This window comes from Larimichthys crocea, chromosome XI (assembly GCF_000972845.2).
Source record: "Larimichthys crocea isolate SSNF chromosome XI, L_crocea_2.0, whole genome shotgun sequence".
NCBI classification, from domain to species: domain Eukaryota; kingdom Metazoa; phylum Chordata; class Actinopteri; family Sciaenidae; genus Larimichthys; species Larimichthys crocea.
Genome location: NC_040021.1, coordinates 12582276 through 12608853, shown reverse-complemented (window position 1 = coordinate 12608853; position 26578 = coordinate 12582276). Strand labels below are relative to the sequence as shown.

General features: G+C 40.9%; 1 protein-coding gene across 1 annotated transcript in view; it reads left to right on the top strand.

Annotated features, from left to right (window-relative positions):
• Window positions 1-26578, top strand: part of nbas (NBAS subunit of NRZ tethering complex) — a 152381-nt gene that overhangs the window by 88019 nt on the left and 37784 nt on the right. The window contains exons 42-47 of the mRNA XM_027283961.1: window positions 4612-4835; window positions 5077-5187; window positions 12545-12795; window positions 17208-17548; window positions 19242-19466; window positions 23999-24189. Of these exons, the coding sequence (XP_027139762.1) occupies window positions 4612-4835; window positions 5077-5187; window positions 12545-12795; window positions 17208-17548; window positions 19242-19466; window positions 23999-24189 (1343 nt within the window). The remainder of the gene's footprint in view (window positions 1-4611; window positions 4836-5076; window positions 5188-12544; window positions 12796-17207; window positions 17549-19241; window positions 19467-23998; window positions 24190-26578) is intronic.

Below are 26578 nucleotides of genomic sequence, written 5' to 3'. Positions count from 1 at the left end.
TGAGATTTTTTCACTCAGCTATTTATCTTTGCCTGCAGTCGCCATTCTCTCACTGAATATTGATCATTCACACTCATGGTACACACACGCACACACACACAAATACAAACATTAAAGCATCCACAATAGTACTAAAAACACAGAGCGTGACTTTAAGAATATGTCATGCATAAAAACTGCTTAGCTCTTTGAACATCTCATTACAACATTTAGATTTATAATAAAAGCCCACAAATCATCGTTAGCTGCTTCACCCTCAGTTCATATACTCGAGTCGATGAATCGGAAAGAATATTTTCACCTTTTATTAAGTATATGAAGTATATTTTATAAGTATATAAATTTTTATTCTGCCTGAAGGAGAGTTTTTTTCAGACTGCACAAACTTTACCACCTTTACCCACTGTTGTTGTATTAGTGATGAAAGAGTTTTCCTAATTGCATGAAAATCACTCAATAAAACATCACTGTACTTACATCTATTGACATTTTGCATCGCCTGCGGTCATTGCAGATGTTTTTCAAGTCATGGCCACAACAGGATTCAAGCTGTCGGTCACAGGAACTGACCTTGGATGTGCTGGAACACTGAAACAACTCCCTGTTATTGAATTGACTGGAATAACGAGCGAGACAGAATAACTTCTCCATCATAGCACCGGAAGATTTCACCATCCTCTTTTTATACAAATTTTCCACTTGTACAAATTGCACCCTTGTACCACAATCATTAGCAGTCTATATTTTACCCATGGGAGCCCTGTAGAGCGGTAGTAGCTGCAGAAAAGGGGCCTATTAGACAAATATGCACTCTAAATGCACTGTTGCAGCTGACTGCGAATGTTTCAGACTAAGTAGCCTGTAAACCTTTCAATAGATGCACTGGCTTGAATGTCCTAGGTTAATCCTTTCGCTCGTGTCTTTGCACTCTTCTTGGCAGGCTTGTATCTCGCTTGTGATCAGTCCCCTTCATGGCTTCGTGTTATGACCCTGCAGTGCAACCGAGCCTGTTTATGGAGTGATTATTCTTTTCAAACTGGTGCCCAGTCTCTTTCCCCCCTTGCGTTCCTCCTAATTATGTACTCATACTGTATACACCATTTGAAGAATTAGTGCTAATGAGGCCACTGACTGTATAGCTAAGTGTTAGGCATGGCGTAAACACATCTCATTAAGATCATTACTAGTTTACTCTCTCGAGATGGAAGGCATGTCTGTTTCTCTCTAACCTCCATGTGATCACACAACACCACACAGAGACATAAAAAGACAACGTGTTAAGAAACTAGGTTAGCTGGAATAATTTTTAATGTATGTGTGTGGCATTTATGACCTGACGATAACAAGCACACAGTGATATTAGCCTCATATGGCTTTCGCTTTGCACAGTGGAGTCTTACATTTGTAGGTCTAGCGATAAACTGTGTTTACCAACTAAAGCATTTTTTTAAGCCAGCACTTAAACAGTCGTGTCGTGTTTTTAATGCAGCACCGCCTGAGAGATTGAAGGTCACGGGCGTTCAGTGTTTGTTTTTAACCTTGCCCCTTATGTGCAGATATTTCTCTGGATTCTCTGAATGAATGAAAGATGGTGAAATCTGTACATTTTTGTTGTAAGTATGCATTGTGGAACAGTGTTCTTTAACTGTTCTGACTATTTGCCCATACCACATCGTTGCTTGTGAACAAGGTTGCTGCTTTTATACCCAATCATCATACTATCAAAATGTTCAGCATCCCACAGCTTTCACAGTCTCCTGTGTTTTGTGTTGTTAATTTCAGATTGAGTGTATATTTACAAAAAACAAACGTCCCTGGGTAGAGAGGATTTGCTAATCGTTGTATTCTGTTTTTGGAATATTAAGATTGAGTTAATCATGACAGAGTTACTATAAAAATATTTTATTTCACATATTTAACCCGACAGCTTTGGGGAAAAGGCAAAGGGATTTTTTGATGGGTGCTGAGTTGTGACTGATATATAATAACGTGGGAAATTAGGACTGAAAATGAGAGCAGGCATGGCTGAGGAGATTTGAGACTGAGACGTCAACTTTATTTTTTATTTTTTATTCTCACACTGTTCCTCCTTAAGCAAGAATCACAGGAAAAGAGAGGAGTACAGAGAAAAGAGCCCGTGGCAGTGGTGAAATATCTGAAGGGGGAGTTGGAGAGAGCTGGCTTCCTTCCAGCTGTGTAACATCACACACCACCTTGTGCAATTATATTTTACATACAGTTTATACATTCTTCCCTTTGAAGAAAGCTTTTTAAGATACTTTGAAATTAAATAAGCAAGTAATGAGATAAGATGAAGACAAAAAACGTGGAGTCAGCGTTTATTTAATTTGAAGACTAATTGAGATCGCAAAGAATACTTATTAGAAGGAAGAATTTTGGCAATTCAAGAAAGACTTCTATTTAGGGAGGTAAGGGAGGATATAATAGCAGGATAGCCCAAAGGACAAAGTATTGTGGATGAGTGATGGCGAGAGTGAGAAAGAGAATGCAAACACTATTTCATCATGAAAGCCTTATTTCAATAAAACTCTTCAAACATCTGCCTGTCCATCACAGTTCCAGCAGACTTTCTTCTCTCTCTCTGTGATCTCCTTTGTGTGTCATTCTCCCTCATCTGAAAATAGTGTCCAAAATAAAATGCCAGCATTAACAAGTACCATCACTCTCCTCCTCTCTCCTCTCTCCTCTCCTCTCCTCTCTCCTCTCTCCATTCTCTCCTCTCCTTTCCTCTCCTCTCCTCTCCATCTTCCTGTCCTGCTTTTGAACTGTGAATCTGCCACCACGTCTACAGCCAAGGCCACATCTGAAGATACTAACCCATACTGAAGGCAGGAAGACACACAAAGACACACATACACACCTCTGTTTACAACCTCACACATTTACAGCAGCCATAATTACCTTATGCAAATAAGATCAACAAATAAACCGCCTCATCCTGCTGGGCGACAGCATATAAGGTGCCAAAAAACAAATTCAGGAGTTCATTTAATTAGAACAGAGGTGATGAGAGAGATACAACATTCACCTACCGTTCCCTGCACATGACACTCTCAATCATAGATGTGTATCCACTGTTGAGTTCCCTAAAGGCCTAAATCAGAGTAGTAATTATGGTTCTTGGTACATTTACCCATATTTTCTTGGCTTGTAAGGAAAAAAGCCCATATTGAGTCATCTCATCCAACTCTGCTGCAGCAGTCAATCTCTTCCTGGAAGCAAAATTATAGAAGTAAGGCCAGGATAGTTAATCGTACCTTTTCCTGACAATTTTTTGAAAATTACAGCCATTTTTGAAAATAGCCTCATTAGTTTGTCACGGCAAAGCACCAAAGACCTGTGAAGTTTTAGATACCATGCAGTGCAGGATGTCTGAAGCTGACTTGCCGCATAGTTAAATAATAAGCCTTAAGGGCAGTCAGAATATGGTCAAACCTCCTGTTTTACTCTATGGGTAAAAAGGTAGTCTGTAACATCCTGTTGTTCTCTATGGTGGATTTTATGTTATACCTATACAGGTAACATACCAGGTAAAGCTAATGTGGGAAAACACAAAAAACAAAGTGCCATTTTATTTCAGAAACCTTTGATAAATGCACAGTCCACTGAACACTAAGTGCTTTTCCATCAATTTTGTATGCCTTTTTTTTTTTAACTTCCAAACAACCCCTGCCAAAAATCCTTGAAATATCACAAAAAAGTTACGCTTCCATTTATACTGATAAAAACAAAGTTTTCAGTCCAAATTGGACAAAACGGAGACAGTTGTGATGGTACCTCCTGAAAAACCTTAAACTCCCTTGAACCTTGCACTTTACAAAAAGATTTAGTGTGTAATTTTTTCAATTGGGCAAGTTGTTTCGAGTACAGATATAAAAGCATTTTGACCATTAGCACAACTGGCCCAATAGAAATTGTGAAACTGCAAGCCACCTCCTCTGTCATAAGGCAAATACAAGAAACTCTATCTTATTGGTTATTATTATCCCAGGTACATGTTTACATTGTGGTGCTGGAGATTTCAATAGAATAAACGGGGACGAATAAAATAAATAAAAGCATGCTGCCTCTTGTTAAAGGTCCAGTGTGTAGGATTTAGTGTCACCTAGCGGCAAGTTGCAGATTTCAATCAAATGGATACCCTTCCATGCCACACGTCTTCTTCCAAAATGTAGGAAAAACTCTCAAAGTTGAAGTTTGTCTGTTCAGGGCTACTGTAGGAAAATGACGGTTCAAAATGGTGGACTCCATGGAAGAGGACCTGCTCTCACTGTAGAGCTTGTTTTAGGTCAACGAAAACGTAATGATTCTTATACTAGTGATTATACACTAATGAAAACATACTTATGAATATTATATTCAATTCAAAGAAATACTCCCAAATCTTGCACACTGGACCTTTAAGCATAGGATCATGTTTACCGTACGTAAGTGGAGCAAGTTTAAAAGTCACTAAGCTGGCATGAATTCTTAAAGGTTTTAGCACAATGTCCGCTTTATATCCTTTTCCCCCTGTGAGGCTACGAGCATGAAATATCACATTCAGCAGCAGTTTGTGTGTAAAAGTGAGAATTATTCTTCTTTTCATAGGCTGACCCAAAGGAGCTGATTCGATTGGTCACACATCATGTGTCCGCATATTCAGATTGGCCGGAGGAGCTGCAGAAGTTAATCAACCAGCTACGCATGTACAACGAGCGTCTGACGGACTTTACCCAGGCCCAGGTGTTACAGGGGCTGGGCCGCGGAGTGGACGTCCAGCGCTTCAGCTCAGACTCCGACTACAAGAAGGAAACCATCCTTGGCCTCACAGAGTAAGTGGGGAGGAGACTGAAATGAAAGGGTTATGCTGTCAATGCAAAGTTTCTTAACCGAATGACTAAACTTTGAATTCAGTTAACTGATGGAAATGTAGTTAGATATAATCATACAGTGGGTTTGTAATGTAGTCAAAAGGAGTGCATATGAGTGGGAGTGATGGCTCTTTCTGCTTCAATGCGATTGAATCTGATCATTATTTTTCTCCTCTCTGCATGTGTGTCCATTTGTGTTTAGGACACTGGATGACGGTGTGTACAAAATTGCTCTGTCTCTGGCGAAGCGCTACAGTGTTCCTCTGTGGGAGGTCTACATGACTCACCTCGAGTTCCTCTTTACAGATAGCGGGTATGTGCACAAACACACAAATATGAACATGCCGTAACCTCTCCCTGAGCATTTTTCAGTTGTTACTCATCTGTGCATTTGAAATAACCCCCTGAAATGCAACATGTTGCTCCTGTTGGTGCATAGTTATGTATTCCCACACCATTAAGTTTAGTCTGTGCACATGTCCTTGTTTCTCTTGTATTTAAAGTTCAGAAATATTATATTTATATTATATATAAAAACTTGCCTACGTAAAAAACATACTTGGAACACCTTGGAGTTATCAAATGTTGTGATGTTTTTTTTTTTTTTTGACAGTAGGAGAGAGGACATGAGTGTGTCAGAGTCTATTTCCATAATTTATTTGCTCTCTGACTTCATAGCTGGGGATCTGACTAGCTCTGCACCTTCCCTTGTTTTAATAGAATGCCTTTTCAGCAGTTGAGATGCGTGTGAGCGTGTGCGAATGTGTGTGGATCTGTGATAAATATCCCCTGTCACATTCTGATATAAGGGAAATGGTTTATAGACCCCACTTAACGATAAATTACAACCTATACCTTCTTCAAACCTCAGCCACAGCTTCTGTGTGTGTGTGTGTGTGTGTGTGTGTGTGTGTGTGTGTGTGTGTGTGTGTGTGTGTGCGTGCGTGCATGTGTGTGTGTGTGTGTGAGAGAGAGTTTCTACCAAAACCTCAAGATCATGACAAATGCATGAAGAATATTCATGCTATAATCTTGACTAGAAGCATCTGCAATATGCATATTGATTTAACGGATGGATGGATACATGAATACAGCAGATGCGGGGAAACTTAAAAGAAAAGATGCGTGCAGACAGAAGCACAAGTTCACGATGAAGTTTAGTCTTTTATTGACCCCCGTAGGGAAATACATTCTCTGCATTTCACTTATCTTAACAGTTTATTAGCAGCCAGCCATAGTGCAGTGCCCTGGGATCAAGTCCAGCTCTGAGGCCAGTACTTGGGTTAAGGGCAATAACAAGAGTCTTCCTAATGCACTGCATTTGTTTAACATTAATTTGGCACAGACATTCATCTAAAGCGGCTTACAATAAGTGCATTCAAGCTCAAATGTTATTAAATTTGGAAGTGTAGCCCTCCAAATAAATGCATGTTAGAGAGCCTGCAGTGAAAGGTGGTGACTCTGATGTCCTGACTTGAGTAGGGAGTTCACTCCGATGTAGGGCCAGAAAGAGAAGAGAAGAACCTCGACTGAGATGTGAGACTGCAACATTCTCTGAGTGACCAGAGGGCCATCCGTCCAGAGGTAAAAGGAGTACAGTGGTTAGGATGGAGCATAGGGTTTGACCATAGCTTGGAGAGAGAAAAGAACTGGATGCAAGCAGGAACAAAGAGTCAGCATAGTGAAAGGAGTGATAGGAGTAATGCTGGAGAACATTCGGGTAGTTGAACACCAGGGGGGTATTTTGGGCTACCTTCAGAGGTCCGATGGCAGAGGCAGTAGTCCTGGTTGGAGATGAGCACCTGGGCATCCTCCCTAGCGAGGAAGGGGCTGAATCTTCTTAAAGTTGTGTAAGAGAAAGCTACTGCTATCAACATCCAGGGTTAATAAGCAAGCTTGCTGCACAAGTTCTTTACTCAGAAAAGGTTGGGGATATTTGACTTTCGGGTCAAATTTATGGAAAATGTAAAAAGTTCATGCTACAGTGATATTATATCATGAAAGTAGGGCAATTCAAGTAGAAGCATGCAATGGTAATTTCTCAAACGATTTATTGAAACAAAAGCTAACAGTGGTTGGTATGCCACAACAAAAAATGTCAATGTGTCAGTAACTTGTCACGTGTCCTTGAGCATCAATTACAGCTTGACAACGGCGTCTCAAGCTGTTCACAAGTCGACTTACCTCCTGATGACACTCAGTGGCAACTTCCCTCTAATTACATCCCATTTGAAGCCTCATTGATTGATGATCGATTGTTAGGTGTTGTCTTGGTCTCAAGATGACAAAATGTGAACAGCATGATGAAGAGGACTGTTAAAATACAAAATAAATTAACCAGAACATTTATTGGTCAAATCATAGATCAGACACTTGTTGTGATATTTGCGGTTGTTTTGCAATAAGTACTGAAATATTGAACAGCTGGACCTGTGCATTCAAAAGTTCAGAGAAGGTCAAATTAAGTTCAACTGTAATGGTTATAGTGCATTCTGAAATTTCATCCGAAAGCCAAATATCCTTAATGATTTGTGAGTAATGTACATTTGTTATAAAACCAACACAAGTAGCTAAAAATGGGAAATGCTTTATACAGAAATAACTATAAGCAGTGAGTGTACTAATTCATAATTTGACAGAGACATCAAAGCTACAACCTGTTTCTTTCCATTAAAGGAGTCAAACAACACTACAGCATATTCCAGAAGGATACTTCATATATTTATGACATTTGACAGTATTACATTATTGGTATTAGGTATAATAGCAGGATAAACTATTAGTACACAAGTTCACCAAAGTTCTGGTGCCACTGTAGAGATTTGCATCTCTTGAAATGTATGCGCATATGGTATTACTATGTTTAAAGGCTGACAAATGGAAAAATGCATAAATGTATTTCAGGTCAAATGAGTAGAGAGAGCTGCTGAGTATCCAGTGCTAAGTGTTGCCAAAAAAAAACAGTATGTGGAGAAAGATCGTTGGGTAGAGAAATACCCACAGAATCGGTGCGTGCAGGGAGGGACGGGGGAGGGACGGACAGGCCGGATGAAGGAGGAAGAAGAGATGGATGAGAGAGCCAGAGTGTCCCTGAGACAGTCCTATTAACACAGAATGAATGCTTTAGAGGAATCAATGCGCTGCTAAACACCACCACCGTCAGCTGTTCTCTCTACATGTAGGTCTTTGTAGATGTACTCAGGGGCTCTTTACGGACATGAATGTCAGCCAGTTTTATTGACATTTTAATGACAACTATTAAACCATTTAAATGACTTTTCCAAAAACAGAAAGGGTGTTGATGCATTACTCAGAAACCACCTGCTGGTTCAGTTGTACTCCAACGCTGGATAGACACTACAGTCTAAAACTCACCCATCCAAGATTTTTTTTTTTTTGTTGTTGTATATTTTCTCCAAATTGATGCTGTTTTAGCTGAAGTTAACTCGATGTCCTGCGAGACAAAATACTGGCAAATAATTCCGCCAAAATATCCGGAAATATTTGTTGCTTGTACCGAACATAGCTGACACCTGCTTGTTTTGCTGGATTTATCATTGTAGGTCTTCGTGTTTGGATTTGGGTTTATGAATAAAAGGATGAATGAGTGGATCTTGGATTACTTAAGACAGGGTACACGCATGTTGCATCTCTAAGCTCCTCATTTCACTTACTACCTGCTGACCAGTTTTCTGCAGCACCTGGTTTTCAACCGTGCTGGGAAATAAATAGTAATTTGTGGCACCTTCCTTCCTTTTCTGACTCATCCTCAAGATGTGTTTTGCTTTGAGCCTAATGAGGAATCCTCAGAGACGGAGAAGGCAGCTTTGAATTCTGTGACAGCTTTTTCCAATTGTACATCTGGTGACCTCATCTGGAAAATAAAAGTTCAGATCATATCAGAACTGTGCAGTGTTAGACAATACACAGTCATCACATTTTGGCTTCCCTGCTAAGGCTATTTTGGTGATTCTGATTCTGCGATTACTGCAGTGCGATAATCCAAATGCTGGTCGTGAAGACCCCTCAAGTAAACTGAGCTATTCCCTTTTTAGAAAACCCTGAACCCACTTTGCTCTCTCTGCACCAGGCACTTGCTACTTCAACCTTCCCGGGACCTTGTGGCATGCAAATTATATCATTACTTTAAGAACTGCAGTCACCCCCGCCACAGCAAAGTTCCCTCTCTTCCCCCTGTCACTGCAGTTTCACCTCAGCTGTTTTATTTCTTAAAGGGTTCGTTCTTTCCTGTCATGTTGCATATTCTGTATTTTGATTTGTTTGTTGTTGATTTTAGCGAAATGTGAGTTATTATGAATGACTGTTGATTTTCTTTAGCACATAATTTCTATAAACAAGAGGACTTATTGGCATGCAGTATGCACCGGGATGTCGATGTGCCACAAACTGTCATTTGAATAAAAATACATGCTGTTGTTTGCGTCACACTGTTGTAGATATACTACATTTTATTATCTCAAATATTCTCTCACATTAATATGCACTGCTAGCACGTATCTTGTTGTGTATTCATTTGAGTGTGCTTGGCATGCTGATGAGCTCTCCGGCTAGAATAAAAAAAAGTACATTTGTGGCATTCAGTGCGAATGTGGATCATGCTGTTGCCAGACACAGGTTAGTGTTAGCACACTCTGTGTTCAGTTGAAGCTGTTTTGTGCTGATATTTTGGGATTATTGACGCGCTGTCCAGATAAAGTCTGCAAGGTTTGAGCCTGGAGCATGATCATGACCTGGAGCATGACTCAAAGCATGCTTCTCTGAGTCGTGTGAGTGCCAGGGAGAGCAGATAAAAGAGTTGTAAAAGTTGTACAAATACAACTGCATAACCTTTGATTCAGTAATACAAAAACAAAAGTATTGAGCTATTTTAGACTGGACCTGTATCGCACATCAGGTTTGACAGGTCAAAGACAGTAGTCACTCCATTTGTGCAACTAGATCCCAATTAAACCTGTTGTTTCTAACTGGCACATGTCACTGTTGACTGCCTGTAGTGCTTTTTACCTCCACCATCTCAGCCTCTTTTGTGTTTTATACAAAGATATCTTTGAAAGCAGCTTTTAGTAGAAAAGCTTCGGTAAACTAGTGAACGCTACATGTCCAGGACCAAATGGAAAAGTTAGAGGCTTGCTGGTAAACACAGTGGAGTATTTAACTGCTAAAGAGCCAGAATTTTTCTCTCAGGAGACGGTGGAGACCAATAAATGCTAATGGTGCTCTATATCAGCTGGAAGTGTGGCAGCTGGACTTGACCATACTAATTTAAAAAGTGACAATGTGTCATTTTGGCTTCACAGCTTCTTTCCTGTGTCCCCATGTGGCCTAAAAATCTGTTATTACAGTATGTATGTATGTAGTTATTTCTTCTTTGTTCGTGCAATTGCTCATACTTACTACAAAAAATGATGCTGTGAATGTAGGGCTTGAGTTATGCGTAGCGTATATTGTGCAACTCTTTCCTAAGGATTAAGTGTCTGTGTTTGCAGATGGTGTATGAGGACTTGGTGTTGCATGTTTGCTATGTGTGTAAGGGTGTGTTAGGCAGAAAAATATTGCCTCACACAATGAAAAGTGAATAAGCTGCATGTCTCTCGCTATCCTCTGGAAAAGAGTGCCATTGTCCTGCACTGAACTCTACAGTACAAAAACACGTTTACAACCCCCTACTGGACAGTAATTTGTAAACAAATTAGCAGCCCAGCTCGTAAAAAAGCAGACGAAAATGCAGCTTGCATAAATCCAAACAACAATGATGTGCTGCATAATCATCACTGCTCTGCCAAAGCCCCCCTAGTGTTTAATTCTGGCTGTCAGATTACCATGGCAATTAAATATGCCTCTGAATTTAAGAATACTAGAAGCTTATATTTGTTTGGACATGGTGGAAGAGGCAGCAAACAGAATACGATAATGTAAGACAGGGAAGGAGGGAGGAATGAGACAGGATAGGATAAAAAAAAAAAAAAAAGAATACTCCACCGGATTAAATCGGTTGCTTGCTCTGGCTTTTGAAATGAACAAGAGGAGATTGTAATGAGAAGCTCTTGATGTTGCAGCCACATGAGCAAAATTGTGTGAAATTGTGTTGTGTACAGAGGGAACTACCAAGCGAGCTGCGGTGGACTAGTTATAAAATCTAGGGTGGACAAAGAGATGCTGAAACCTGTGCAGAGAAGAGAGGGAAGGTGCTAAAGAGGCACTTGTCGTTGGGTGGAGAAGAAAGACAAAGAGAAGATGACAACCTGGTTTTGAGTAACTACAGTAACGCACACATATTACTGGGCACAGTCCACCAATCACAGCTGTCTGTGTGTCTCCCTGTGTGTGTTATTGCCAAGGAAAACTCTTAACTCCCCTCAAACAGTCCCGACCTGGACAGGTTATTGTTTCCTTTGCCATTGTTCTCAGTGCTTTCAGTCGCTCTGGAGCTAACGTGATTAAATAGTGAAACATCAGACTTTGATTGGGGCCCGCGAGTGTGTGTTCGCTCTTAGGAGCGAGACAAGAGGAAAAGTGACTGAGGATCTTTACTTAGAATTACTTCTTTTTCTTCTTCTGTTGACTGCAGTCTTATTCGAGCCCCTGTTGTGAAGATGATTAGTGTTATTTACATTATTGAGCTTATTGTCAGTTGCCTCAACACTGCTGTTGCCGTCTATATTTTTTTAATTAGTGAAAGCCTCCCAGCTAGCTCTGATGGAGCGCCCAGAGGAAATATCTTCCTCTTTGATGTTGTCCTGTTCCAGCAGATAAACAGACTTGCTCTCACACTAACACAGCCACAGATTGCCCACAGCCAGCTTTCCCTTACCTATACCTTTTCAGTCTTTGTATCTTTCCTTGTTTAACCTTTGTTCGCATCTCTCTGAGGTTTTCCTCTACCGATTCCCCTCTCTTCAGTGTTTTGCTTGTGTTCTTTTTCACTTGTCCTCTCATTCTTAAGACCACCTGCTGCTGTTGACTTTGAGTTTCGTGGTAAAACATGTTATTTTTTTAAAGAAAAGCAGTCGTGCCCAACTTGACCAAATTGCTCAATAGGTTTCCACACAGATTTTTTTCCCCCACATCACGTTAATTATTTTGATCTCTTCTCTCTGTCTTCCCCTTTTTCAACAGTTTATCCCAGTTCTGCCTGTTTTTATGTTCACCGCTGACCAAGTTAAATGTATCCTCAGTAGTATAGTATAAAACCCTCATCTGTATCTTTGGTGATAAGCCTGCAAATACTAATTTGCAACCCAATACTGTCCAGTGTTGGTTGTCTTCCTCCTATGATTTGTTTTTTGATGAAATTTGGGTTTTTTCTGTCAGTATTGCTGTTTGTCTCTCGTCTTTTTCAGGCATGGTGGCTACTGCGCCTCATGTGAACATCTTAGATCTTAATTTGTTTTGTTTTTTCCTCCCTAAACTAACCACTTTTTCTGATGCCAGAATCTTACTGTAACATGTTTCACATCCCGTGTATCAATGGATATTTTCCTTGGAGTAGACATATCTCACTCAGCAGGCATTTAAAACAGCTAAAGTGAAAGCTTTGAGGTGTGTTTACATTGCTGTGAAAACTTTATGGATTATTGTAAGGATTATTTTAATTGTTGGTGACAGTTTTATTCTCTTCCCATTTTTTCCCTTTCCTCCTCTTCATATAGTCTTTCCACCAAGGATATTGAAACCAGGAGTGGGTCCCTCAGTCTATTTGACACTTTGAAGTGTGACCCTCAGGCCTTTTACAGTCACATGACCAAGTATGTACTTCCCACTGTGGAGGGAACCGACCAGAGCCGCCTGCTCTACTACTACACCTTGCTAGACGCTGCAGGCTGTGAGCCTTACGTCACCACCACCATCAAGCCAGACTCCCACGTTAGACTGCTAAAGAAGCTTCGAGCAGTCGCCAACGGTAAGGCAGTTTTTTTTTTCTCCATCATTGTAATGAATGAACAACTACTGCACAGTGAGTCGCTTTTTTACAAGAAAGGACAAAAGGTTGTTTAAAGGTCCAGTGTGTAACATTTAAGTGGATATATTGGCAGAAATGGATTATAATGAGAATGTGTATATTAACTTGAAAATAAGACTCATTATGTTTTTATCACCTTAGAATGAACCTTTTATATTTACATCTCTGCAGGAGGTATATTTCATGAATAAAGATTAATTTGGTTGCAGTCGACAATTTAACGCTAATTTTGGTACAGAATTGACAAGAGTATCATTGCCAATCAATGAATGCTGTTTCTGACATTTGAAGGGTTAATGCATTTCTGTTGTTTGTGGAAATTCAGCCCCAAGCCAATGTCAAGAAATCAAGTCCAGTGTTGAAGACTTGAACATGATCCCTCTTGACAAGATTGATGACTCACATCCATTTCTTCTAGCCGGTAGATAAGCTCAAGTCACTGTCATGTAGAATCTTATGTTGAAAAAAAACGTGTGTCAGATTTCTGGCCTCAGATAAACCTTGCAAAATCCTTCTATTTCTCTGTAAGTGACAAATGAAATACCCCCAATGATATACCTATACTTCAAATGTACACATATTATCCCAAACTTATCTTGTCCTTTGATATTATTTGCTTTCTCCATCTCTCCACCAGCTCTCATGTTAGTTTTCAAAATTGAAGTTGAACAGGATTGAAGCTAAAACAGTTACACACAATCCACATCTTTATTAGTTGTCAATCTACTTAACACACCAAGCTCCTGAAGCAGCAACTACATCGCAGTAAAGGTGCTGTTTCCACTTAGATTCTGTGGCAGCACCCTCTCCAAGGACGTCATGTCCAGGTTGTAGCATGTCACCGGTTCAGCGGTCCAGATAGAGCGCTCAAACTTTGTTGTGTACGGGTGGAGGTGGTGTCACTTCTCGATGAAGTTCAGTAAAGGTCAGCCAGGTGTCAGCTGTGTTTTCACGCCTCACTTCCTCCCTCTGCTCCTGATAACACCGGTGACATGTCTCTGTTTAACACACATACACACACCTTTGCCCACAAAGGACTTCGATGCATTTCTACTAAAAACCCACACTGCCTTGGCTGTATTTTGGATTTTGCCTTTGCTAACACACAATTACCACATTATTATTATCACAACTGCTTGCAAAGTAACTACTCAAAATTACTTGTAATTTGTGAAAGAGTGGTTTAATTTCAGACAGTGCAGGTTACTTTTGCCAGGAACCATTTGCCAGCTTTAATGACTGCTGGCAGTTTTCATCGGCTGTAGCTAACTAATAAAACTAACCTTATCTCTTAGTTGAGTCTCTAGTTTTCTTAATGTCTACAGCAGTCTTATTTTAAGATGATAACCCTGTAAAACAGGTCTCAAGTATGCACTTGTACATGTACATGATATCACATTAAAATGATGGAGACTAAATTGACTCTCCCAGGCAAATAGCGCATCTGCACAAGCTGAAAATGATCCACGCATAAGACATAAAAACAAAGAACAGCACTGTTCCTCAGATTACACTATCTCAGTTAATGTTGGCTGAGGCTGTTGGAGTGTTATCTTCTCTAAATCCAGTAAAGAGCATAGCTGCTAGCATTAACCTAAACTCTGATAATAAATCTCCACAAAATGATGTAGCTAGTCTGTGTAAAGGCAATAGATTTCCTTTAAAATACATTAAATATGCTGGAAAATAGTTGGTGAAAACATGTGAAAAGAATTTGAATGATATATTACTGAAATGTGGAGTCAAAGGTTAAAACAGTTTTTAAACAGTTTTCAGTTCAGGATTTTTTGGGCGGTCCTAAAGGGTGGCTCGATGACACGCTGAGGCCACCCTGAGCAAACCCCTGCACCTCTAGCAGAGAGATAGAGATTAATTCATCTCACTAAGAGTGTTTAGTCGATATTAGGGTCAAGGAAGGCTAGTGAGGTACACTCTGTACATGTCCAGAGTTCATAACTGGGTTGAAACACATAGAGAACCATTCACACTCACATTCACACCTACGGGCAATTTCTTTTAATTAAGTTAATGTCTTTGGACTGTGGGAGGAAGCTGGATTGCCTAGAGAGAACCCCCGCACACACAGGCATAACATGCAAACTGAGGCGACAGTGCTAACCACTACACCACAGTTTCTGATGTAACGTACAGCATGAAGGAACAGAGAGACTTTCTTCCAAGTCAGTCTGACAAACATCAAATTGAACCATTCTATCACAGAAACAGCGACTGCAGCACAAAGTGAGCTAGAGAGATAACTTAGTTTAGGTTAAGCAAACTGTCAATTCAATACACATTAACATTCAGACATGCAGTATATACATGCATACTTCACCACAGGGAGTAATACTCATGTTCTGGCACATACAAACTCTGTATGTCTCCTTCACACACACTGTTGAAATTGAACCCACACATTCACACTCTTGTAGCAAAATTGACACACAGGCTGTTGCGGTGTCTCCAGGGCCACCAACTTTCAACACACACACACACACTCCCTGAACAGTCCTGAACAGACACACACAAACATAGACACACTTACGAGGCATTCAGACAGTGTAGAGACAGGTGGTGTGTGTCCAATATTTATCACAATTTCAGACACTGACTGAACTGTCTGAGTGGGCTCTCCTGAGGAAGGGGACGAGATGCTGCTGGGGTGGAAGGAGACGTAGGCAGGAGTACTGGGGGCAGAAGACAGACAGAAAGAGAGTACATGTGTAAGTGCATGTAACTCTTATCAGCAGTTTAAGTGTCCACCTGGGCCTGTCTGAAAATATTGTGTGTGTGTGTGTGTGTGCGTGTGCGTGTGCGTGTGCGTGTGCGTGTGCGTGTGTGTGTGTGTGTGTGTGTGTGTGTGTGTGTGTGTGTGTGTGGTGTGTGCGTGTGTGTGAGGCATTCCCTGAGCAGCATTGACAGAGCCCTCCCCACAGGCAGACCAATGTTAAATATTTAAAGCCCAGACAGGCTGTGGTGTTGCCACAGTAATGTGTCTGTCTGATAGTGCTGGAGACCAAGAGCACACCATTCGCTCTCTCTCTCACACACACACGCACACACACAAACACACACACAGAGTTGCAGTGGTAGGAGATTTGATTCACACGGATAGATCTACAGACAAACTCTACACCTTTGCATGCAGACTAAGACAGACATAACCACTTTCACACACACACTGTGCATTTCTCTTTCGGGTCATGTAATAGAATATTGAACATCCTCTGCATATCAAATCACAATTTAATTATCCTGCATGGTTTACACACACTATATGTGAACACAGCAGTATAGTCTGTACTGTATACATAGTATAAAGTGCCTTCAACTAGGCATCTCTTTTGTAAAGTGCCACTTTCTGAAGTTTGAATGCTAGGCATCTCTCACAATGCAGCTTTACATTTTGTCTTGGCAGGTAAATATGTATATATGCACACACTGTATACACAATTCATGCACAAATGTTTTTGTTTTTAACATACATGTCATCTCTCAGTATATTAAAGACTAGCATACCTTTGTGTGATATGTTCCACAAACTGCAAACACAGCTGGCCTCGTATAAGAGTTGTTTTTTTATTCATAGTAATACCATGTTGAGCTTTTGAATAAATCGCTTTAGAAATCGTTTAATATGTTATACAGCTTCATAGATTTTACGGTGTAATTATAAAAACCAAGGTAAAGTCCTACAGGAGGCCGTATGAACAAGGACTATGCCTCCAAGCGTACTTATTCACGCTGTGCACTGTGAGTTGGGTGAAGTGGAAAACGCATCATTTAGATGTATATGTTATTATTTTAATGTCAAAAATGTATTATACATATATCAGCATACATTTAACTCCTCGTATAAGGGTCGCATAAGGGTTGTTTTTTTTTATTCATGGTAATACCATGTTGAGCTTTTGAATAAATCGCTTTAGAAACCGTTTAATATGTTAGACAGCTTCATAGATTTTATGGTGTAATTATAAAAACCAAGGTAAAGTGCTACAGGAGGTCGTATGAACAAGGACTATGCCTCCAAGCGTACTTATTCACGCTGTGCACTGTGAGTTGGGTGAAGTGGAAAACGCATCATTTAGATGTATATGTTATTATTTTAATGTCAAAAATGTATTATACATATGTCAGCATACATTTAACTCCTAATAAAGTCATCTTACCGGGGATCCTGGTAGTTCACCTGTTTACAAAAGCTAAGTGAAGACAATGGTTCCAACCTGCAGCCCTTTGCTGCATTTCATCTTTCCAGTCACTCTTCAGCTGCTACTGTCCACTAAAAACCCCCTAAAATAATCTTTAAAAAGGTAAACCTTCTAAATAATAAACTTTCTCTCTTGCAGGTTTGAACTACCGTAAGCTGACAGATGAATCCTTGGATCCACTTGCCACTCTGCAACCAGTCCTGACCAGTCAGAACGTGCTGTCCATCTCCAAACTCGCCAATCGGCTGCCAGTGCCCGGTGGTGGAGGCGCAACAGTCTCTCCCAGTGCAGTCCACGCAGTGTGGCTGCAGAAGCTGTTTTGGAAAGGAGACCCCCAGTTGCTGAAGAGACCCCCACAGAACGACCAGGACTACCTTCACGCGTACGACACCTGCGTCAAATACCTGGACAGGCTGATCCCTGTTGATGCTGTCCGCTTCCTGGACAGCATCACCTTCTCGCCTGATGCAGCTGAACATGTAAGCGCATACAGTAGAGATGTTTTTACATTTTTTGAACTCTAGCCATGTTTAACATATGAATTACCGTGTAGCAGACAGAACAGAGGAAAAAGTAGTATGACACAGTACAGTGTGAAGGAGGCTCTATTTTCTATAGCCGTCTCAGACAGAAACCGGTGGGAGTTTGGCAGACAGACAATTTGTAATTGCAGCACAGAAGGTACCGTAGTTGGTTCCAGGCAGCCACCCAGGCAGGATTCATATTGTCTAAAAGAAAGGATTGTGGAGATTTCCAATCACTACATCAAACTGTCACATTCTTCACTCTCATCTCTTCATCGCCTGACCAGTCATCTCTCATGCCCCTGGCTCAATTTTTGGAACGTCAAAACCTCTTTGCTAATTTTAAATATATTATTATGTTCACATCCACACTCTGTTGCCTCAAAGCACATACCAGTCATGATTTATAAAAGAAATTATAAAATTGCACAAGAAATGTCAGCCACATAATTACGGCTCTCTGAAAAATTGCCCTGCAGAGGACTTAAAGTGCCTCAGTGCACCTTATCAATAGTCGCCCACTGTTTTCTGTTTTTTTAAATTCTCATTCTCATCCTCAGACCTTCCCTTTTTCTTCCGCTTTTGTCTTATGCACCCTCTCGTTCTCTGTGACTCTGTGAGAGCTAATTGATCCCTCTCTACTTCAGAGCCAATTAAACTCCAATTCCCAGCAGGCACAGTTTTCCCACTGTGCTTTTTAACATGCAGATTACTTTTCAGAAGCCCACTGTCGGTCGGTTCCTCTATCCTCACCCTCCTTTATGTATTTTTTCATGGTTTTTTAACCCTCAAAGGGAAAATCTTGACCCTTCTGTTAAGAGTCTATCTAACCTTTCATGTCCCCATTGCCCCCCATGACGGATTGATCCATTTCCCACTAAGCAAGGGCTGAGAGAGGGATGGCTGAGACTTAGGTTACCTCCCACTGAATGTAGAGTTTGTAGGGAACCGGAGAGGGTTGGCATTTTCCACTCTTCTAAAGTGTTGATCTTAGATAGGACCTCCAGTCTGTTTTCAACACTAACCCTTTGGCAACTTCCTATATCTGATTCTATATCTCCTCACGCATAAATGCATGTACACACTTACCCTTAAAACACAATTGTATCCATCAGGAAACTCCATTTGAGAGATCAGCGTGTCCTGGCACAGAAAAGTGCTGTCAGTCAAGATATCTAGCAAATGCAAGTATGAGTAGCATATGTCTGAGTGTGCAGCTGAGGTAGCTGGAAGTGTGAAGTTGGATGATTTTTAAGTGTCTTCTTGCAGAGCTTGTCAGCGCCCGTGTGTTTCCATGCGAGAGAGTAAAAAGCTCCTATAGCCAAAGGCCCTCTTTTCTCCCCATGAATGGTTAACCTACTCCCACTGAACTGAATCAATTACCCCAGGCTTCCAGCTATGATCACCCTCTCACACACACAGACATACAAAGACACTCCTTACACACAGGCTACACAAGTTCCTGATGGTGACTTTGGCACAGATAGATTGGATTATACCTGCCTCCCAACATGTTAGGGTTGAAATTAATGTATATAATGTGTGCACCTCTCGTTCCCTCCTTTTGCTCAATTTGATTTGCTTTCCCGTATCCCGTCCTTCCTTCTCCTCTTTCTGTTTCTCTCCATCCATTCTGTCCGGTCTCCAGCTGAGCATCCAGGCGAGGTCGGAGGTGTTAAAGAGAGCCACCAAATCCCTACGCCAGCTGGGCGAGAAGAGCAAGAAGAGAGGAGGCGACGGTAGTGGGGAGCAGGAAGGGACAGACCCAGCAGGGATGACTTTTGATGAGGCTATAGCACACCTGCAGCAATCGCAGGCCCACCTGGACACCCTGAGCCATGCCTTCATTCTGTCACTCAAAGACAGCCAGCAGGTAGACCCCATCTGCCAGACACTTAAGCCCTTTTTTATTTTTTAAGAGGGAGAAATCCTCTTCCTGTTTATGTGTGGTAAACAGTTAACAGAACACGCAGCGTAAATGCAAGTACTGTGGACGTAGATGCAGTGAATCACAGTTTTGCTTTAGCATAAACTATGTGTGATCAGTTCAGAGTTTAAAGCCCCATTGTGTAACTTTCCTACCATAAAATAACATTAAAATCAAGATACACTGACTTGTAATCAGGTGAATGGTGCCTCTGCCAATCCCACTATTTTTTTTATGATTTTCTTTCTGATGTCCTCTAGCTTCTGTGCATCAACTCTCTGTGATTAACAGAGTTTCCTGATGGAGCAAAGTAAGCTGCTGTGAACTATAGCCGTTAGCTAATGTTAGGTCAGTTTGTTAGCCAGGCTGCCCAGACCATTGGGGGGAGTGTTAGTGTTTGTAATGCAAGCATTTTGGACCACTGGGAAAAGGAGGTATTCAGGCTTGGGGCACGGAGGAATACTGACAGGGAGCTGAGCTGTTGTCGTGTCAGAACAGGAGCTGGGTAAGCAGGCAATGTAACTGGGCTCAGCAGCTTTTGTGGACATAATGACAGAGGCGAAAAGACTCAAAGAGGACTGGCTTCTATGTCTTGTTTTGTTGCCCTTGCTTGTTGTTTGATTCACTAGTTTTTGAGCAGAAGTAATACAATCGTAAAAAATACAATTTTTGTAATGTGCTTTAAACGGTAAGTCGTTAAAAATTATATGCAGTCAAATCTGGTGGCTTTAGGCAAGAAGCTCATAGAAATTGCATTCAAATTTATACAATATTACTGTTAGAGCTGTTGGACATGTGCTTGCTCACCAAAAATAGACCTAGCTTCGGTAGGTGTATGACCATGATGATATACTGCACCTATTTTTTTGAAATATTTGAATCCACACACCATAGAAGACATTCTAGTCATTTTTTTCTATTCCTAAAAGGGCAAATTTGTACTTTGGATGAAGCTAATAACCTACTCAATGATAAGGTACTGTGACATACTGTAATGCTCAAGGGACACATGGGTAATTGTCATGTCTTTTTTTATTCTTAATTAACAGGTAAATTGAGCCAATAGTCATTCTCCAAATCTTCTTTGATTAAGTGACCCATTCTCAACGTTTGAGACATACACTTGATCACTCGCTTTCTGTTCCCTTGCCTGTTCATGGGGTCACCTTTATTTGGACATATGGATTGTGTCTGTATGTATGTGTGTTGTATATTTCTGAGGTGATTCTGCCAGACCAAGCTCTTCCCAGCTTCACTGGGACTATTCAAGGGTATATTAATGTAAATCTTCGAGCTGCTGTTTCAAATGAGCCCTGTCACATGGCCGTATATACAGTATGTACACCATGCTGTATCTAATTAAGCAAAGTCACACTGACTTACCCAGCTATCACCTCCCCATGGCTGTGAATGTGTGTGCGTGTGTGCATACACAAAATAAATGTGGGGCCGGAGAAAGGGTTGCTATGTGACCATAAGATATCCATGAAAACTGGTCATTTCTGACCCCAACACTGTGAAAATCTACAACATCTAGCCTTTTTTTTTTTTTTTAAATCTGCGTTTAAAAGCACATACACTCCGTAATAGTGAAGAAAGATACAAGCTTTACTTATCTGCAGGCTAAAGTCACAGGTACACACACACACACACCGTTCAGCCTCTACAATCAAACTTCCTTCTACTGGGGCAGGAAGCGATTGTATCCTTGGAGAGAGTTAAAAAGGATATAAGAACCAGAAAAGGGCAGATAGGTAGAGAAAGATAGATAGAAGGAGCCCTGTAGGCACTGTTTGGCTATACTGTGGTCATTTATCAAGTGTACGTGACCAGCTGCTGGAAATAATAGCAGATCGTGGAGTTATCTACCACAGGCGCCTTGACCTGCCATGAGGACAGCAAATTACACACTGCGGATATTGTATGTTGGTACATTGGTATAGTGTTTTTGAAAGCATTGCTGAGTGTCCAGAGAGTAGCTGTGGAAACATAACCATGCTCTGGACAAATTAGTGTAAGGTAGCACAGTTATGTATTACAACTATTCCATGATTCTGTGATATCATGTACAATTAATCATATAGAGTACAGTAAAAAAAAATACATTCCTGTGATGATTCAGCTTGTGTTGTATCATGCAAATTAATCCTTTATCTAAAACCTTTATCCTGTAAGCCACCAGGCAAACATCCGTGCATCCATGTCCTTTTTCCTACAACTTTCCCCCAGCTCTTCCTTCACATCCTGGGTCTGCCTCAGAGTTTTCCTCTTAGCTGCTTATGCCCACAAGACCTACAAAAGCTCATCAAGCCACTTTGAGTGAGAACAGCCACCCCCATATCTTCCATTTAATCATTAAAGGGGCCTCATTGTTCTCTTTTTTTCTGAAGAGTTTTGCATGATTCACAGTTCATTCTTATTTATCTTATACCTGCCCTTAATTTAACCACTCAGTTCATCCTCCAAACCCCCATTGTGCTTGATGTCATACGACAGCTACAACTTAGATCGGACAAAAGCGAGGTGAATTTAATTCATTTAACTTAATTTACTGTTCATCAGACCACAAATGAGGGCTTTTCTGGGGATTGGGCCTCACTGCTCACTGTACAAAAATACAACTTCTATAAACTTTATCCACTGATTTTGGTTAAACAATTTTCCCGTCTTCTGTCTGATATGACTGATGTCCCCCTGACTAGACTGAACGGGTAGATGGGCACGTCCCCTGTAAATTTGAAGGCGTGCTCAGCCGTGCTGTGCTTGAAGCAGATGACCAATTAAAGAGCTCTGCAACAATTTTACAAATGTTGGAAACATTCAGAGCAGTCTGAAACCTGAGATTTTTGCTCATGGGTCTAACTTTTACACACTTACTCCTCATCTTAAGGCAAATACTTTTTTACATATTCTCAAATTTGACTGTATCACCCTGAGATGCAGAGATCAGAGATCACAGTGAACATTATCTACAAAATGGAGTGATACCACCCAACCAGACACTCAGTCTTCAGCTAGACCTTGATGTTCTGCTGATAAATATAATATGAATATCATATATCATGAATACATGATGTCCATATATCAGGAATATTATAGATCATGAATGAATATCAGTATCCTGCTAATGAATATTACAAACAGGAGGAGGTGACAAAGGGCGTCCTTTTCTGTGACCAGTGCCAATAATGATTGAACTTGACTTGATGCCAAGAATGTCAATGTCCCGCTCAGAGCGCACAGGGAATCAACGAGGGCTCACTTCCAGCACCTTCCACTGAACATGTTGGGTGCAAAGATCATAACCCTTTTCCAGATTTAAAAAGAAGACTGGATTATCAAATGTCAAACGTATAAACACAAGTACTTTCAGATCTGCGTTTGTGCTTGTTTCTTGTCTTTCCCCTGGCAAACAATAAAACTGTGCATCTAGCGTCTTTGAAACCTGTCACAGCCCCAGGTTTTCTTTTCTGTGACTAAATCAGCAGAAAAAAAAAATGCAGCTATTGTGCTTTTTTTTTTTTTTTTTTTTTTGCTGATTTAAAACTTCCATTTACCGAGGAGACGCATCTGTCAGTCAATCAGCCTTGGAAGTCCTGTGTCTCAGCCTCTTGAGAGACCAAGCACATCGAGAGTGTTGTTGTTGTTGGCTTGCCGCAATGACAAACACCAACCACCTTCAGACCACTGCTATTTGCAGCTGCTATTGAGATAGACGCTTTGAACAAGATCTGTTCTGCCTCCATATACACAACCTTGGCTCACTCAAAGGTGGGAGTTCTGCCTATGGAGGAATAAAATCAATTATGAGTTTATAAAGAAAACAGAGGGAAAAAATATCAACAGAATTAAAAACAAATGGGATGCTTATTGATTGTTGAAAAGATAAGGAAAGATTAGGAAATATTATGTATAATAATTACATATGTTACCTTTCCTAAAGAAGATATTCTTACATCTGTTTAAACACACACAGAGACAGACTGACATACCCACTTACAAAACCAAATGCCATTTCTGACTTTCTAGGTTGAGATTTTCAGCCGTCTCTTATTGAAAGAGAGAAAAACAAGCAAAGCAGAGCAGGACGGTGGAACAGGATGAGCAGGTTCAGGCCAGTGCTGCCCACTGGGTTAATACCTGTAGAGAACAAAGTGTTCATCAACAAACTTCACTCACTAAACTTTTCATTTCCTACTACACACCGTGCCTTTATTTTTCTCTTTAGTTTCTGTCTTTGAAATATGGTATAATATTAATATCATCTCAGGTGTCTCTTTGTTCTGCCATCCTACATCATTATTTACTATTTGCCTTTTCTGAATATTTTTGCATTTTAAATTTTTGAAACAAGGCTGTAAACTTATATATAACGTATATTGTGAAATCTACCACCTCATACTTTCCAATATTTCTGCTTTTTCCCACATCTGGTCAAAATGAACTCCCATAACTCTTGTTTTGCTTCTGTCTTCTAGCACTACAGTCAACTTTATGATCTGTCCAGATCAGAGAGGTCAAAAGTACATGAGCTGGCAGTCACCATGGCAACTGATGGACAGCCCATGGAGCACATTGGAGAGCTTCTGCGTGTGGCTGTCGGACCTCTAGACCTGTCTGTTAAAACGGTGCTTTGTGACGCAGTGGAGAGGGTTGTGTCCGCACTCAGGTATCATCTCTGTTTCTTCATAACACACACACACACAGTAGAAAGCTCAACACAAACTCTGTGATGGTGAGATCATGTCAAGCCTTGTCAATGCACACGGACATAAAATCTTTCCATTGACAATTCGCTGTACACTTAAAGGAGTTATTCAGCATTTTGGAAAATACACTTTTTCACCGTCTTGCTGAGAGTTAAATGAGAAAATCGATAGCACTCTCATATCTGTGCGTTAACTATGAATCTGGAGCCAGGAGGTGATAAAGACTGGAAGAAAGGGGGGAAACTGCTGGCCTGGCTTCTGCTGATGTTCAATAATAAACCTACCAGTTCCACTAAAGCTTAATAATGAACACATTGTTTAAACAACGTAATTGATATGAAAACGAATCATGAACACCGTATGTACAGAATGAGCACAGTGACTTCCTGGCGTCTTTTCTAGTTTATTTCTGCACAAAAAACATGTTTAACACATTAACATTCTAAAAAAAGTGACAAAGTGTCTGCTTGTAGTCATAGTTACCGGATCCCTCACCACCATCTAGCTAAAATCTCAGAACATTTTCTATACCTGCCTCTGAAGTTAGTGTTTGTTTTTCTGGATATCACTGTTGTTTCCACTGGCTTATGAATCATAAATGATGCAGCATACTTGTAACTCCTCTCTAGTTGTTGTTGTCGCGCTGAGTTGTTCAGAAAATCGTTAATAATGATAGGATAGCCTTCATGCTGTGTGCTAGCAAACACACCACCCACTGTGACAAACCTAACTAAGCCAGAGGAAAATCAAGTTGTCAGGTTAGCGCATGTATGCCTTTTTTTTATTATTATTTTAATCTCTTCTAAATTCGCTGTTGCATCTTGTCAAACAACATCATCATCTACAAGCATCCCTTTCACACCTGTCCGCTGAGATTACACACATGCTCGTAAAAAATATATGTATGTTAAGAGCAGCGCCTGTATCCACCTCAAAAGCGGGCTTTGTGATGTATGTTAAAATATTGAAGACCACCCAAATACACCACCTACTACCTGATCTTTGTTGATTCTTATCAGAAGAAATACTGTCCATTGGTCCACTTTGGGCTCAGCGTGTTGTTGGCGAAAAACCCTGTCAAAACAAACGGCTGAAGTGTTGAATTAGATCTACAGTAGTTGCCTGTGGGAGTCGGACTCTCAGCATTTTATTGGTGTCTTCCTGCTTCCAGCGTTCCAAACAAAGGGAGAGACGATTCATTTCAACATGTCTTGCAAAGCTTTTGGACTTTAGGGCCATCGAAAAATACCTGGATGTTTGACTTAACATCCAAAAAACGACAGATTTTCTTAAGAAGAAGAGCTCCTCACTCTGTCCTTTATGACAGAGCGAGGAGCTTGATTTTACTGACAGGGCCAGATGTCATTGGGCCATCTGATTGGCTTGATAAATGAGTGCCAATCGCCTTGATTATATTCCTGCCTCATTTCCTGGTTCTTTATGGCTGCTCAATGGCGCATGGTGCAGATAGATGGCACCTGCAATTTACACACATGCTCGTTGCGTACACATACTTGCACATTTGTCGTTAACTAGCCATGAATGCACTATCCCCCATGAACGCAAGTGCACACTCTTTTCTTGCACGCACGTGCTCTTCCCCCTTTCTCTGATTCATTATCTTCTTATAATTAATGCAGCCTAATACAGCTGTTCCCCTCCAGATCTCACTCGGCTCCTGCAGCAACACACACGCACACAGTGTGTGTCAATGCATGCGTGTGTGTGTGTGTGTGTGTGTGTGTGTGTGCTGGGGGACACACAGCCTCATGTATTCACTGGAGCCTTTTTCCCCCTTGAGTGTGTCACTCTTACATATGAATATCCCTTTATGCATTCAAGTATGGCTTTGTGCATGCATGCATACGTGGGTGTGTGTGTTTGTGTGCGTCTGTTGTTGCAGGGCTTTCTCGAAGCATTGTGTTTGGCAGGTATGAATGAGGCGGTCTTGTTTTTGGCTCTCTCGAAGCCTTCAGTCTGGCGCGGCAGGCATACCTGAGCCTCACACTAATGACCATCTTTTGTATCTGTCATAACCGTTCTGTGTTTGCGTGTCTTCGAAGAGAAAATGTAAGTGGTAAAATGCAATAAAGAAAATGCTGCGTCGTCTTTCCACCTTTTGCCAGATCATTTGTATGTTTGTGTGCATTTTTCTGTGTGTGTATGTGTATGTGTATGTGTGTGTATGCATACGCCTTGGCACGTTTTTGTGTGTATGTGTACGCACATGAGCCCAGCAGCAAAGGGGAGTTGAGTCAGGGGAAATCCCCCCCCCCCCCTTTTTTGTGCCTTTCTGTCTTTGTGAAAAATGGCCCTCTGCTTGCGACATACAGTACACACACACACACA